This window comes from Pelmatolapia mariae, linkage group LG13, assembly GCF_036321145.2.
Source record: "Pelmatolapia mariae isolate MD_Pm_ZW linkage group LG13, Pm_UMD_F_2, whole genome shotgun sequence".
NCBI lineage: Eukaryota > Metazoa > Chordata > Actinopteri > Cichliformes > Cichlidae > Pelmatolapia > Pelmatolapia mariae.
In genome coordinates, this window is record NC_086238.1 from 6,475,391 (window position 1) to 6,489,533 (window position 14,143).

Consider the following 14,143-nt stretch of genomic DNA (forward strand, 5'->3'; position numbering starts at 1 on the left):
ATTACCCTCAATATTTGGCCTGTTTAATGAACAATCGAGCTTCTGAGTCTGTCATCTTACTTTGGGAAGTTCCTAAATAACAAAGCGCTCCTTCCTGCTGCAAACATCGCACCACATCCAGCAAGTCTTCACCCACACTGGCAGTAATATTGCCTTGCACGCTGTGAGTGCTATAAAAGACCGTCAATCCATGACACCATGCTAAGCGTATCCTTTCCATGGTGTGCAGAGGCTATTGCAGATAGAACAGCATTTGCTGATGGGTGAATAGAATGAAATGAAGACATTCACTCCATGGTTGAGTCATCCACAAGTAAGATGAGAAAATTATCACTTCACTGGTGCATCTGAGAGAGCAAAGTGAAACAAGCCACTGTTGTTGTATATGTTTAATCAATTTGCAGGTCACTGTGAGTTAAAATCCAGCAGCACTTACATATTAAGCATTGGATTTTGCTTACATATACAGCAATGTTTAGCAGAAAAACATCAGAAAAATCCAGCTATTAGGCAATGGCAGTGCCACCAGGGAACAGAATCCTCTCCTGGTGGTAGCAAAAGCAATTTTCTAAATGGCTTATTTGTAGGTTAATCTTATATCTAGCCTTACTGTTTTTGTTCAAAGCAAAGGAAACATTGTATCTAAATCAGTGCACCCAAGGAGCAGTGTGCATAACCTTTCATATTTGTGTATTGCAATATAATATAAGTGTCAGAGTTTCTCTAAGAAACTGTAACTCAATTCTCAAAACAAACATGTTACCTTGCCTGCAGATTATTATTATTTCATGTAACTGTTTAATGGCTAAGCAGTGCTGGATCAAGATGTCTCAACAGTGTGACAGTTCACTCCAAACCCTCTCCCAAGTGTTGACTGTAGTAGCACAATGAGTAGGGAAATACACCAGTGCAGCGGATTAAAAGCCTGGGCTTCCTTTTTTCTTTTTCTTTTTTTGATGAATGTAAGTTTAAAAAAAAAAGCTCCAATGTGTATGCAATAACATTATTCTACACTTGATTTCATGTATGTTGTGAGAGAATAATTGAATGTACTCTCAGTGTTCTCATTAAGCATTTGTAACATCTCAATCCTAAACCAGCCATACCACAAAAACATTGCCTTGCCATTAGTGCTAGCAACTGCCACTGCATGGCTCATCGTTGAGTAAATTGATGCAAGAGAGACACACACGCTTACGATCTCCCTCACACATGCAGACTAAAAATAGCAGCTGCCTTACCTTTCTGTACACTATCATGTTGGGGGACTCATCTGCTACCCCATTGGTCCCCTGCCCACTGCTGTTGGTCTGTGCCATGATCCAGCTAGTAAATCTGCCAGAGGAAATGTCAGGTGCTCCTGTTGTGGACAGAATGGATATTTTGGCACATCAGAAGAACAACGAAGCCTAAACGTGACTTGTAATTACCTTTGCCAAAAGAGAGCAATTTACACGCCTGTGGTCTGCATCATGTTTCAGTGTATTTGATACTTCAAAAGGGAACAGATGTTCATTGCTCCAGTTTGGCTATGTGTTTTGACATTTCACAAGGTCTTGACAAGGACATTTTTAAGAAAAAGGTGGTTGCTTTAACACAAAGTGTGGCTACTGGTACAGTACACATTCCTACTGAATGGGACAAAAGTTCAACTTGAAAAGCAATGATAGGTAAATGGAAGGACTAGCCTACTATCACTCTTGCCTCAGATGAATTCGCTGTGCAGCACAGTCTAAAACGGCAATCACCTTTGACCGTTTGTTTACATCGGAGAGTTCTCTCACGCCCTACATGGCACATACTACGGATGCATCCTAAGGTTGCAATAGCAAGATAAGGTGAATTATAGACCTTGACAGTGGTAAATGCAGTAAAACAACACACGGTCCCTGGAGGAGGCAGGCTACTCTACAATGCAGCCTGGATACGTGCATTCGGATGTAGTAGCCATAGTCAAAATGTGCAAGACTGCAAATGTAATGGATATGGTATGCACATTACAGCTTCATCATTCTTTCTTCCCTTTACGACACCCACACGACATCCTTGGGAGGTTTAGACTGCAACACGAACAGCGAAGTCATGTAACCCGCTCTTAACGTGAGGCCGTTGGCTCTACTATATCGGGCTTTTCTTACCACAAGGCACTGCCCGTTTAAGCACCTTGGACAGCTACCGCTGAACGCCCGCGTCCCTTATCTTCTTGGACGCCGCTTAAATACACAGAAAACACAGCGACGTCGGTCACGGGAGGAGAAGGGGGGCGCTTACCTGAAAAAACACGCAGCCCGCTGTAGGACTCCTGAATCCTTGCAGGGATGGAAGCCTTGTCCTTTGCTTTCAGTATGTCAACTGGCAGACATAGGAATGCGAGGGGTATTCATTGGCAACGTGAGGAGGCAGACATTCGGCGGACACTTGGTGTGGTACAGCTCTCTGTCTCAGTCTCTCATCTCCTCTTTTCCAAGCGGTGCTCAGAATCACGGGCGCGCCACCCCGGAGCGTCGAGAGCGCGCATCGATCTATGACCAATCGCGTGTGAGGAATAAATTACAACCCGTTTTGGAGACATACAGCAATTTTTTTTTCAAGCTAAGATTGTACTGCTATGCACTGCAGCGAAATGCTCATTGCGAAAACCAGAACAAGGCATCCTAAACCGACAGCTTATTAATATTGTTACAACCGCAATCTATAGCAAAGGTCATGAGAGGACACTACAATTTTCTGTGCTATAAGAAGAAACTCGTTTAGCTGTTGTCCCAACTGAACAAATACCATTTAGCCCTGCAGTAAACACAAGAATTATACAGCGCTGAAGTAGTAATATGCCTTATGATACATCACAAGTGTACCATGAAGCGTTGTTGTGAGGTAAATGAAACCATCCTGAATTACGTTACATTTATATTAAAGTCTCACTATTTATATTCCAATACCAAATAAATAGTCTACCTATTTTCTCTTTATACTGTCACTTTTACTCGCATTAAACAATAAACTTGGACTACTAAAGAACATTTTAAGTCTTTAGTTAACGCATACGTTTTTGTTGACATTTTAAAGTTCATACAGTATAAAAATAAACTGAAAGACGAGCTGGCGAAAAGTCAAACAAATCTTGAACAAATCTTGTGCTTGTTTGGGGAGAATGATGTATACGCAAACGTCGAGGTCAGCTTAATTTTAGGCCACCATTCATTTTTACAATACCTTTGCAAATCTGTCTGTTCTGCCCAAAGAAGCGGATGAGTATTTCTCTCACCAAAACGAATAGCTGAGGATATGCAGTACGGCTTTAAACGATAATAAGATATGGCGTTTCAGTCAAATTCACCATTTGTATTTTATAACACTGCAAGTGTAAGAACTGGGATATACCGGCAATAAATTTATATGACTGGGCATGTCCAGTGCTGCAGTGATAATGAATAAATAAATGCACTCTGTGGCTTTGTGGTATGCAACAGTCCAGGCGTGAAAGATGACAGATGTGCCCTTTCTCCTAGTGTATGTAACTGTATGCTTATCTCTCTATAGTCCTTCCTTCTTTGCTCTCGTAGGAATCAACCACTCTACAAGGTTGGCCAAACATCCAGTCCATTCCCTGTTTTCCTGTGAGCTGCAGATTTGTGAAAAATGTGCTACAGTCATTGGTATGCTGCTATAGCAACTTTGTAGAGATAACAGGCGCCTCCAGGTGACTGTTGCTGTGAATTGGATGCTATGTAAGTAAAACTGAATCTAAAATTGAATTGAATAACAGGTTTTCAAAGCCAACACCAATGGATATTAAAGTATTGGGTGATAATGAGGTAAGTGATGTCATATTTTCTCATGGCTTTGCGTTTCTTTAATTGCTTCTTTATAATATTTCATGGACCCTAGATTTATATATATAATTTTTTTTCCTGGGTTGATTGGGGATTCGGTTACAATTTTGGCTCCGACTTGCCCTTAGTGGCCCTTTGATAATGCTACAATGTAACTTTGGGATGAAATGGCATTTATTTTGCACTTTTTTAGTCTTACTGACCAGTTAAAGTACTTTAAGTTACAAATCACTTTCATCTTATTAGTGATTTAAGAAAAAAAATGTCACTAAACCTTAAACCCCAGGACTACAGTAAGAGTTAGAAATGTTGGTGTCATAATAAGCTGATAATTACATCTTTTTTTGTTTTGTTTTATCATCTGAAATAATTAAAATTTTAATGACCTCAGAATATTTAGAGAAAGTCATTCCTGCCTTAATCTCAGCAACATTCCCTTGTTTAGTTTCCCCACCAGATCTCTACATCCCGTGCAGACCCATTCAGGGTGCTGCTGCAGTAAACATTCTCAAATCTTTAAACTGGTTTCCAGTGGGTTCAGAAGAGGTATTAAACTGCTAATGTTATTTTTATAAATCATTAAATGCTAAGAGAAAAAATTGCATCTTTGAAATACATGTTAGTGTATATTTTGAAAACACCAATCACTTACAAATATTTGAACAACAACAAAAAAATATCACAATTTTCAAGTAAAGTCATACTTGTATTTATTAAATGTGAGTTAACCAGTTAAATACACAGAGACAAGGTCAGAAATTATAACTGTTTACTTTGAATAATAATCTTGTCTTTCAGATTTGCTAAAGACACCAGTTCTTTTCATCTTTACAGTTTTTTCCATTCTAATGAATAGGAATCTTTATTTTTATTACACATTCACACCAAAACTGGCTGTGTACACTGTGTCTTTAAGTGCCACCATTATATAAAGTTTTCTTTTTTTCATTTTGCTTAAGTAATCTGGAGAGATTTCAGTGGCATAAGTTTGATGAGCACATTTATAGATCAAGTTATTCCCGTAACAGCTCATAATAATAAGATAATAAGATGTGATTGAAGTGCAGACTTTCACTGTTATGGCATGTGTCAGCTGAACAGGTCACTAGTGTTTATTTATGATGTGACTGATAATAGAAGAAGCAGGATGTATTGTAAAGTGTACAGTGCTATACTTTCTGCTCAGATTCAGCCAAATGTTGCAAAACTGATTGGACAGTGCCTCAGAGTGCAAACAGTAACAGCAATGGGCTTTTAAAAAAAACAGCATATTGAAAATTATGTTAGTTTGTCTAATTTATTTTTAATCTCTGTACTATGTAAACTATCTATACATCCTATATAGATTACTATGTATAAAAATGGTTGTATTTGTAAAAATATTTTTTATAAAATCTTTTGAAGTAAAGCTGAAAGTCTGCACTTTGCAACCACATCGTGATTGTTTGATAATATTTTCTGCTTTTGTATTACTTTTCTATTCTATATTACACAAATAAGTTTTATGTTTTAATATTCTATGATTTAATACTATCTAATTCGTAAAAAGACAATACAAATATCTTGATGTGCAAAGTTTTAATAGAACAATATGTCATGCTACTGATTATATAATTTATTTCCCTGATCAACACTCCAATGCTTTATTGTTTGGTTGTAATCAACAGAGTCCCAAGATATCCTTAAGTGTTCATTGAAACTTACATCATAGTGAGTTCTGACTAGCTCCAAATAGGCTTGTGTGTGTTCAGTTTCAAACATGTTCCCCAAAAATCAGACATTAAGTTATAATATCAAGGTAATTTTCAAAAAGAAAGAAGCCCACTTGCAGTAAATTTCATACTTAAGCACCTTCATATCAAACATATCCTTTAACAACAAACTAGCAAGCTGTTTATTTGTCAAGTTAGACACCATCAGAAAACTTTATTAATCTCATCTGAAATTATGTAAGGTTATGAAAAAATATGTAAGCATGTAAAGTTTTATTTTTTTAAACTGTATTAAAATACGTAATCAGTTGTTATAAACCGCTGCATAATATCAGTAAAGAAAGAATACATAAGGTGTAGTAGTAACTTTGCTAAGTTTATTGTTTACTAAATTCTTGGAAGAGTCCATTTTAAAGGATGATCTGTTCCTCGGTGAACGGTCCCTTTAAGTGGCTTGACTAAAGACTCCAGCCCCCACAATGCACCGGTCTGTTCTTCAACAAAAACGCGGAAACAATAGAGGCAATCAGTTTGTCAAAACAGATAACACCGAGTCGGCAGAAAGTGAGCGTAGTTGATGCTGACAGCTGTCAAAGTTAATATCTATCGTCTGTCAAACGATCTGAAAGACTAGCCATGGCTCTGAAGAGAATACAAAAGGTAAAAAAATAATCGTTTTTTTACATAATTTGTTTAATGTACGGGGTACAGGTCGGAGCGATGCGGAAACATCGCTTTAACGGTAGCGAGTCAGTCGTCTTACAGCATATTTGCTAGCGTTATCAGTGTTTTGTATATGTTTCTAAATTCGCAATGAACAATTGTCAGTATTTCTTTGTTACCGTCTGCAAGTCATTTGAGCCAATACAGGTACAGAAATGGAATAACAATCCTTCTGTTTTTTTCAGCCAGGCTTTTCTTTTGTGATATTTAAGTTATGCTATTGTTGGGTGTATGCCTGTCGCTGTGTTGAAGAGACTGATAAACCTCTTCAGGAACAAGTATGGGAGAAAGGGCCGGGGCTTTATCGTGTGACACGTTGTGCATTTTTGCAGGTTTATTAGCCTAAATCCAAACCCGCTGCCGGTTGTAGTCGTGGTTTTGTTAGATTTAGAGGGTAGTTTGCCCACATTAATATACAGTCTAACAAAATGTAACGCTTGTGTTGCTTCTTAATCAGTGCACAAGCTGACAAACTCTAAAACTGTTGATTTTTTCAGGAGTTAAATGACCTACAGAGGGACCCTCCAGCTTCATGTTCTGCTGGACCTGTTGGGGAAGACAGTAAGTGTGACTTTTGGTCTTTTTAGTCATGTCTCGAAGTTTAGTTGTGTCTTTTGGGACTGTGTTGTATGCTCACATGCTGTTTCTTTATCATTGTTTTCTTTAGTGTTTCACTGGCAAGCTACCATCACAGGACCGGTGAGTTTTTTCCGGATATGATTCCTGGACATTTTCTTTTTAAACCAAGCTGCTTCTGGATCTCTAGACAATAGTGTTTTATGTGGAGTTTACAGCCCTTTCTGTTCTTTATGGCCAGCACAGACTGGCACACTCTATCCTGATGCTATTCACTGAAGGCCAGGTCATTATTGAGGCCATATATTGTATCTCTCTTGCAACACATTATCGATACACTGATGGCAAGTGTCGATATTTTTTTTGAAACATGTAGTCACTTTAAAGTGTATCCTCATGTGAGTTTGAGTCGATAGAGTCACTATTTCATGGTTTTTTAATGGAGAGACTTTTTAAAATACCGAGGGTGAAGGAAGCAAAAGTTGAATAGCTTCTTGTGACAAAACTCTCTGGGGGCATAAATCAGTAAACAGGGATAGAAAATTGAGGGCTTACCAGTTTTATCAATCCATTCTCTTCCAATTATCCTTATCAGGATCACATGGGAATGGAGCCTATCCCCGCTATCATAGGACGAGAGGCAGGGGAACCCCCTGACACTAGTCTGCTCCAACTAGTTTTACCGATATATACACAGTGCCTGCTTTTTACTCTTATAATTGTTTGTTCATCAAATATTGTGACATTACTGTGATATTGTGGTAAGATATAGTGATAGTATCACCGGTGACTATACCCCTGTAATTAAGAAAGAAGTGTTGGGTATGACTTTAAACCAGTTTTCTACTTTATTTCAGAATGACAGCCCATATCATGGAGGAGTTTTCTTCCTTTCTGTGCATTTCCCCACTGACTATCCCTTTAAACCACCAAAGGTAAGTGTATTTGTTCTTGAGACTAATTGTCTCAGAAGTACTACACTATACTATACTAATAACACTATTTTTTGTCATTGTATAGAGTAAATGATTAATGAATATTGTTATTAGATCCAGTTGTATTCAGAAAATGAATGGTATCTTTTAAATAAAAATTACTGTTATTACAGTATTTTTTTTTTAAACTATAGCTAATTTTGCACATTTGTGCTTTGCTTTTTTTTACAGGTTGCCTTTACTACGAAAATCTATCACCCAAACATAAATAGCAATGGTAGCATTTGCCTTGACATCTTGAGGTCACAGTGGTCACCTGCACTTACAGTATCAAAAGGTAACCAAATCCATGTCCACATTCATTTTTGCTTTATGATTCGTTGTATTTGATATATTTACTTGTACTCTGGTTTTTAAGGACCCCTAAAACTGAGAGTGTTTTAGCATGGACAAGCAGTTTTAGTTTAAAAATTCATGTGCACTCAGGATATCTGCTCTTGCTCTTATAACTGGATTACAGCATTATTATCTTCACTTGTGCTTATATTACACCCAGTAGCTGGAGTCTGCACGTTACTTAACAGCATCTCAGCACATACATGGGATTCAGTCAAAATGGGTATACGCCTACCTTTACCATATGACTAATACAAATTCAGCAAGGCAATTCCTGATGCCAAGCAACAATGCCATGTTTAAATTATTTAAAGATGGTCTACCTGTTTGATACGAGCAATGACAGTATAAATCTTAATCATTCTGACACTTACATGCTTTTTTAAGAGAGATGTCCTCCTGTATGCCAAGGTTTTCTTGGCCGTTTAAAACACATGCTCCTCCCTAGCCACTCATCACTACCTGCGACCTTGTGCTCCAGCTGAAGTAAGGACAGCAGCTACTTACTACCTGTCCTGCCCTAATTCATCATCCTCCTTCGCATGAAAAAAATGGTGTAAAAGATGGATGCAGTTTCCAGTTCTAAAAACTGAACAACTGCAAAGTGCCTTAAACTTGCATTTAAGGCACTTTTAATCCACAAAAAACAGCCCTCAGTTCCCATGCTTTGTTAAAAACACTACTTTGCAGTTTTCAGGTTATACTATATAAAACATAAAAGTTATTTTTAAAATTTTGGTAAATATAAAGATTTATAAAGGAGGATAAACCAGGGTTTTCTCATTGGCATGTAGTTACTCAGTCAGATCCACCTTTCTGCAACAACAAAAACACTCATCTTGTAGCTTCACAAAGGAACTCGATTAACCTGTCGATGACTTCATGGTGGTCCTGACTCTTATTCAGTCTATAGAAGGAAACAAAGACGTCTATTGATTACTAGTAGTTAGCATGGATAACTAATCATAGTTAGTATTGATCTTGTTGTCTATGCTAGTAAATGTTGTGCAATTAAATATAGGATTTTTTTCATGCTACTGCTGTCTCCATACAAATGCGCCTTATCAGATACAAGCAAAGGTAACGAGTTTGCAGCAGTGTTATTTGAAAATGTAAATGTATCAGTGTGGATGGATAAATTACAGCAGTACCATGTCAGATCTGTATCTGTTTTGTATCCATTTTATTTTGAAGTCACAGAAAATGAATCTTTTTAAATAAATCAATGTAATTAACAGCTAATTGAGATGCTGGGTAAAACATAACATGAGGTGAGAATTTCAAAGATGAGGATAATGCGTTATAATGTGTGCATTATAATAAGGCAATGAAAGACCCTTTGGTGAAGCAATCCGCTGTCTTGTCACTAAGTCTGGAGTCTTCCAAGGGAATGATTTCTAGCCCTTAGAAAAATGGATAATAGGATTTTTTAGGGTTGATTATCCAGAAATGTGACCTCTGCACTCTGTGCACTTCTGTCAGAAAAATATCAAATGCATGTTTTATGTTTAAATACACTTACTAAAGACCTACACTAACAGGATTTTGATGTCAATGTGCATCAAATCAAAGCTCATCTATTTGTATTTCAAATTTAGAGTTATTCTTGTGTATATGAGGAGCTTGGAAAAAAAAAAACAACTTTCTTAAAGTGACCACGGTGATTTAATTAAATTAAATTAATCCATTTATTTTCTTATGTGTCTTTGTTTCAACAGTTTTATTATCCATATGCTCACTGCTTTGTGACCCAAATCCAGATGATCCCCTAGTCCCTGACATCGCACATATTTATAAATCAGACAGACAAAAGTAAGTGCGAAGCCAATTGTTAAGAAAACACAATTACACAAGTACACAATTCTCTTAATATGATTTTCTTTCTCTTTAGGTACAACAAAATTGCCAGGGAATGGACCCAAAGGTATGCAATGTGACGGACTGATGTTCCAGCTGCAAAGACGCATCCCTCAACACCTCAGAATATGACTGTTTAATTGCTTTATCCTCACTGGTTCTAATTGAGGTGTTTGACATGCTTGAAGCACTTTCTCTACCCAGACCTTACTTGACTTAACTGCTTTTAGTGTTTATTTTATTTTATTCTCTTAAATTGGCATTATTATTATTATTATTGTTATTGTTGTTATTATTATTATTATTATTATTATTATTATTATTAGATATGAGATGGAAGTTTGGGGAGGTTCTTTTACATTTTTGCTGTATGAAATGATTCTGAATTTATTTTTCATGATTTTTGCATTAAAATATTATGCAAAAAGTGAATTTATAATTGTTTCTCAGGAGTACTCACAACTAAACTGAAAATGGTTCAGTGACAACTCTTCATTTCTACTACCGTCTTCGTGTCATAAACCTGACCACTAGGTGGCAGTCTTTACTTTTTACTTGCCAAACTTTTCTGGTGGATAATTTAATATTCATGTTTGTGTTACATTTAATTCAGGCCCATTTGCTAAATGGTTAATTGTGTGGATAGTGGCTGTTATGGAGTGTTGCTCTGGCTATGAACTGAAAATGAGGAGGCCTGTTCTGTCAATTGAAATCAGACCACCCATTACCATCACCTCTGCTCCTTGCTTTGTGCTGATGAAGCTCGTGTCTCCATATAAGTGGAGCACTTCCTGTTTAAAATCGAACTCAAGCATGTTTGCCCAGCTGTTATTACAGTATTTTATAACCACTGCTTTCACAAAATGGCTTCAGTTTGCAAACCACTTAGAAGTTTAATCATAAAGTGTGAGCATCTCTGTCAGTGATTTAAATCTTGCTGCATTTTAAAATAAAGCAATTTTTGCCAATGGATCAAGAGAGAAAAGCACAGTTTTTGCATGTCAGTAATTATAATGATATAAATGGCTTTCTTTGTGCATTTTTACTTTATTTACCATAAACGTATTCTGCATGGATGATGTAGTCTGCTTTTAGTGGGCAGTAAATACAACATTCCTCCAATGAAAAATAATTCCGACTTTGTTTACTCATTTTGTTTTGTTCTGGATGTTAAAGGTTGTTTTTAAGAAAACCTTCTAATAGTTGCACAGTAAGCTGATAAGTTCCAGCAATATTTGATGTGACTTTTTCAGACTATTGGATTTACTAATAGTCTAAAGAGGACTACTCATACTGTTGTCTCAGAGTAACAACGTCCTGGGCTTGAATCCAGTGAAACGCTGTAGGTGTGAATGGTTGTCTGTCTCTTTGTGCTAGCCCTTGGCAAACTAGTGGCCTGCCCTGGGTATACCCTGCATCTTACCCTATGGCAGCTGTGATAGGCTCCAGCCCCCCACCCACATTCAACCCTCCACAACCCTGAACTGGATTGTCTTGGTCTTAATAACTCTTACAGCCTGCCAAAAAACAAGCATCCTAGTTTTTTCCTGATGATTAAAATAAGCATGTAGGACATTCAGGTGGTTGCTTTACCCTTGACAGAATTTTTTGAAAGTTTAGCTCAAGGGAACAGATGTCAAAGCTCATTTGCATTTTTAGAAATGCAGTTAAAACTTCTCTCATAAGACTAAAATTAAATTGTCAGGTACTTAATAATTACCACTTTTAATCCCAGATCTCGGGAAGAAGTTGGAAAAAGAATTAGGCCAAGAACTGTGGTACTGCGGCTACATGATTAGTTTGCAGTGTGATAAAAGCTCCATCTGCCACATTAAGGTTGTTAACATGGAGGTTTTTTTATGTCTGAATTGGATGGCAAGCACAGCGTTAAGTGGCACCTTACATTTAAATCAAAATAAAGATTAGCAATGCTGTTCCTGTTGTAGAGGACAAATCTCTGAGATCAGTGAATATGAATAACTCTGGATGTCCATAGCTGGCATTACTGAGTGACCTCTACACTCCCTTTTGTTTTGTTTTCTCTTTCCTGTATTACTTCCCTTTCCCACTCTAGTGTTTCCTCTATAAACCAATAGATAGTTTGCCTAGGGCTGTTTAGAGGGAAAAAAAAGTCACAGCAAAATTGGTTTATACACACGTCAAAGCTGTCTTTGTGTCTAATTATTTATAGTGACTTGATTGTCACGTCTGCTGGTAATTTAGTGTAATTTTGGACTCATAATAACTATGATTTCCGTGGCTATAAATGGCAATATAATCCCTCAACAGTTTCCCATAAATAAGACATAAAAGTTGTGCCCTTACGAGCATAAACACAAATCAAAACCAGTAACTCTCACACATTCAAGTTTGGGGAACTTCTCAGGAACCCAGGGGGAGGTATAGATCCTCGAGAAAAGTTTCTGGGAGGAGTCCCGGTTTTTTTGCACGATGACACGTGAAACTTTCCTGAGGAGCTGCTTGGTATGTTTGGTGCGTGTACTGTGGCCCTCCGTTAACTCGCCAGACAACCTATAGCGAGTGGTTCCGTGTGCGCCTGCCTATTTTTAGAAGCCTGCCTAATGGGGGGAAACGAAGGGGCTTGAAGAAAACTGCAGAGGAAGGTCACAACTGCGTTGAGATGAGCTTCCACAACGACTCGAATTGACGGAATAAAAAGTAGCAGAAGTAACGGCGCTTTCCTTCTACTCGACCTAACTTTGAGTTAAACGCAGTGGCCGCTGGAGAAGTTTCCGTGCAGCACAATGGCTGCCCAGTGCGACGCTTTAAGCGGATACTTGCAGCAGTCGGACCAGGGCTCCAACAGCGAGCGCAGCACAGACTCTCCTCTGCCGGGCTCAGAGGAGGATCTCAGCGGCCCTCACTCGCTGCCAGACCCGGAGTGGACTGAGGAGAGGTTTCGGGTGGACCGTAAAAAGCTGGAAGTCATGTTATTAGGTAATAAAATTAGCCGTGTGCAAAGTTAGATAGTTTAAACATTTAAACGAACAATGCCTTGCATCCCGAAGCAGCTCTCGCCCGGCCCTCTGTTTATAATCAAACTTTTTCGAAGTTGTTTAAATTTCAGGCCTCTTATTCGGGGAATTTGAGCGTGTCATTTGCTTAATCCGAGAAAAATCAATTAAGTCTAATGGGCCGAGCCAATTAGCTATTGACTTCCAATTAATGGCGTGAACATAAGAAAACAGCGTAATAGCTAACCACTCAGAAGCTGTGAGCAGCCCTGGAAAAATGGACGTCCACATTTCTTAATTTTTGCACTTTAACAAACAGATGGTCGAAGTAGTCGGTTAACCATCATTGAAGGTACTTTTTTGGGTAGTTGCGTGCTCCAGCCACAGGCTGTCGCTGCAGCAACTACTGCAGTCTGCATTTGTTTGTAGAGTAAACTGAGCGTCTGGCTCTTTGCAAAATAGTCTGCATGATGCAAAACCTTTGCTTGACTTTTAGAAAATAATGAACTGGAAGTTGATTAGTTACCACAAGCCGTTAAACAAATCCAGTAGCAACAGCTGTAATTGCATCACACTGTGTGATCCATTCTGTCTTCAGTACAACAGAATCCTGATGAAAAGTTACAAACTCCATCTCTCATGTGGACTTTCCCAGAATGGTTTACATTACTGCCCATTTTCTTTTTGGTGATAAAATTTATTCAGAGTGGGATCTCTCCTAATGACGTGCAAGTGACAGTGAACACTTAAACAAGCGATGACAGGCTTGTAAAGAGAGGCCCAGTCAGACTCAGTTAAGAGGTCCCTGGAAGCTCAAAAGGTTGATGTAATTTATCACAGATTTCAAAACTCTGGAGTGTGGAATATTAGAGCATTACATAAGTGGGCTGGATTCTTTATCATTTCCACAGGAAGGCAGTGACTTGGATCTGATGAGCAGCCAAACAAGACTTTAGGAGGAATATTATCAGTCATAATCATGTTGAAATGCTATCAAGGACACTATATCGTGTGTGTTGACAGCAGTAATGACTATTGCTTAATATTTTTTTAAGACTTTAACTTGGGGAATGCGGTTCATCGGTTTAGTCTGAGCTGTCCTAACTGTAACTAGGCTCTGAAAAGCAGCAGGTTTT

General features: G+C 38.0%; 3 protein-coding genes across 4 annotated transcripts in view; 2 read left to right on the forward strand and 1 right to left on the reverse strand.

Moving 5' to 3' along the window:
• rgs7a (regulator of G protein signaling 7a) overlaps nucleotides 1–2,495 on the reverse strand; it is a 52,945-nt gene extending 50,450 nt beyond the window's left edge. For both annotated transcript variants that reach the window (XM_063491723.1, XM_063491722.1), the window contains exons 1-2: nucleotides 2,272–2,495; nucleotides 1,242–1,360 (exon numbers count right to left, since the gene is read on the reverse strand). In XM_063491723.1, coding sequence (XP_063347793.1) covers nucleotides 1,242–1,319 — 78 coding nt within the window. In that variant the 5' untranslated portion in view covers nucleotides 1,320–1,360; nucleotides 2,272–2,495. The remainder of the gene's footprint in view (nucleotides 1–1,241; nucleotides 1,361–2,271) is intronic.
• A 3,550-nt stretch (nucleotides 2,496–6,045) lies between these two features.
• Nucleotides 6,046–11,019, forward strand: LOC134639732 (ubiquitin-conjugating enzyme E2 D4-like). Its single transcript, XM_063491107.1, has 7 exons — nucleotides 6,046–6,205; nucleotides 6,766–6,829; nucleotides 6,936–6,967; nucleotides 7,702–7,779; nucleotides 8,011–8,116; nucleotides 9,894–9,987; nucleotides 10,067–11,019. Exons 1-7 carry the CDS (start codon nucleotides 6,182–6,184, stop codon nucleotides 10,110–10,112), a joined length of 444 nt encoding a protein of 147 aa, XP_063347177.1. The 5' UTR covers nucleotides 6,046–6,181; the 3' UTR covers nucleotides 10,113–11,019.
• Nucleotides 11,020–12,507: 1,488 nt separating this feature from the next.
• Nucleotides 12,508–14,143, forward strand: part of LOC134639862 (protein bicaudal C homolog 1-like) — a 57,591-nt gene continuing 55,955 nt past the window's right edge. The window contains exon 1 of the mRNA XM_063491356.1: nucleotides 12,508–12,990. Within this exon, the coding sequence (XP_063347426.1) occupies nucleotides 12,798–12,990 (193 nt within the window). The 5' untranslated portion in view covers nucleotides 12,508–12,797. The remainder of the gene's footprint in view (nucleotides 12,991–14,143) is intronic.

Coding starts and splice junctions, on each gene's coding strand:
- LOC134639732 (XM_063491107.1), top strand. CDS start 6,182: ATGGCTCTGAAGAGAATACAAAAG. Junction 6,968..7,701: donor AAGCTACCATCACAGGACCG/GTGAGTTTTTTC, acceptor ACTTTATTTCAG/AATGACAGCCCATATCATGG. Junction 8,117..9,893: donor TGCACTTACAGTATCAAAAG/GTAACCAAATCC, acceptor TTGTTTCAACAG/TTTTATTATCCATATGCTCA.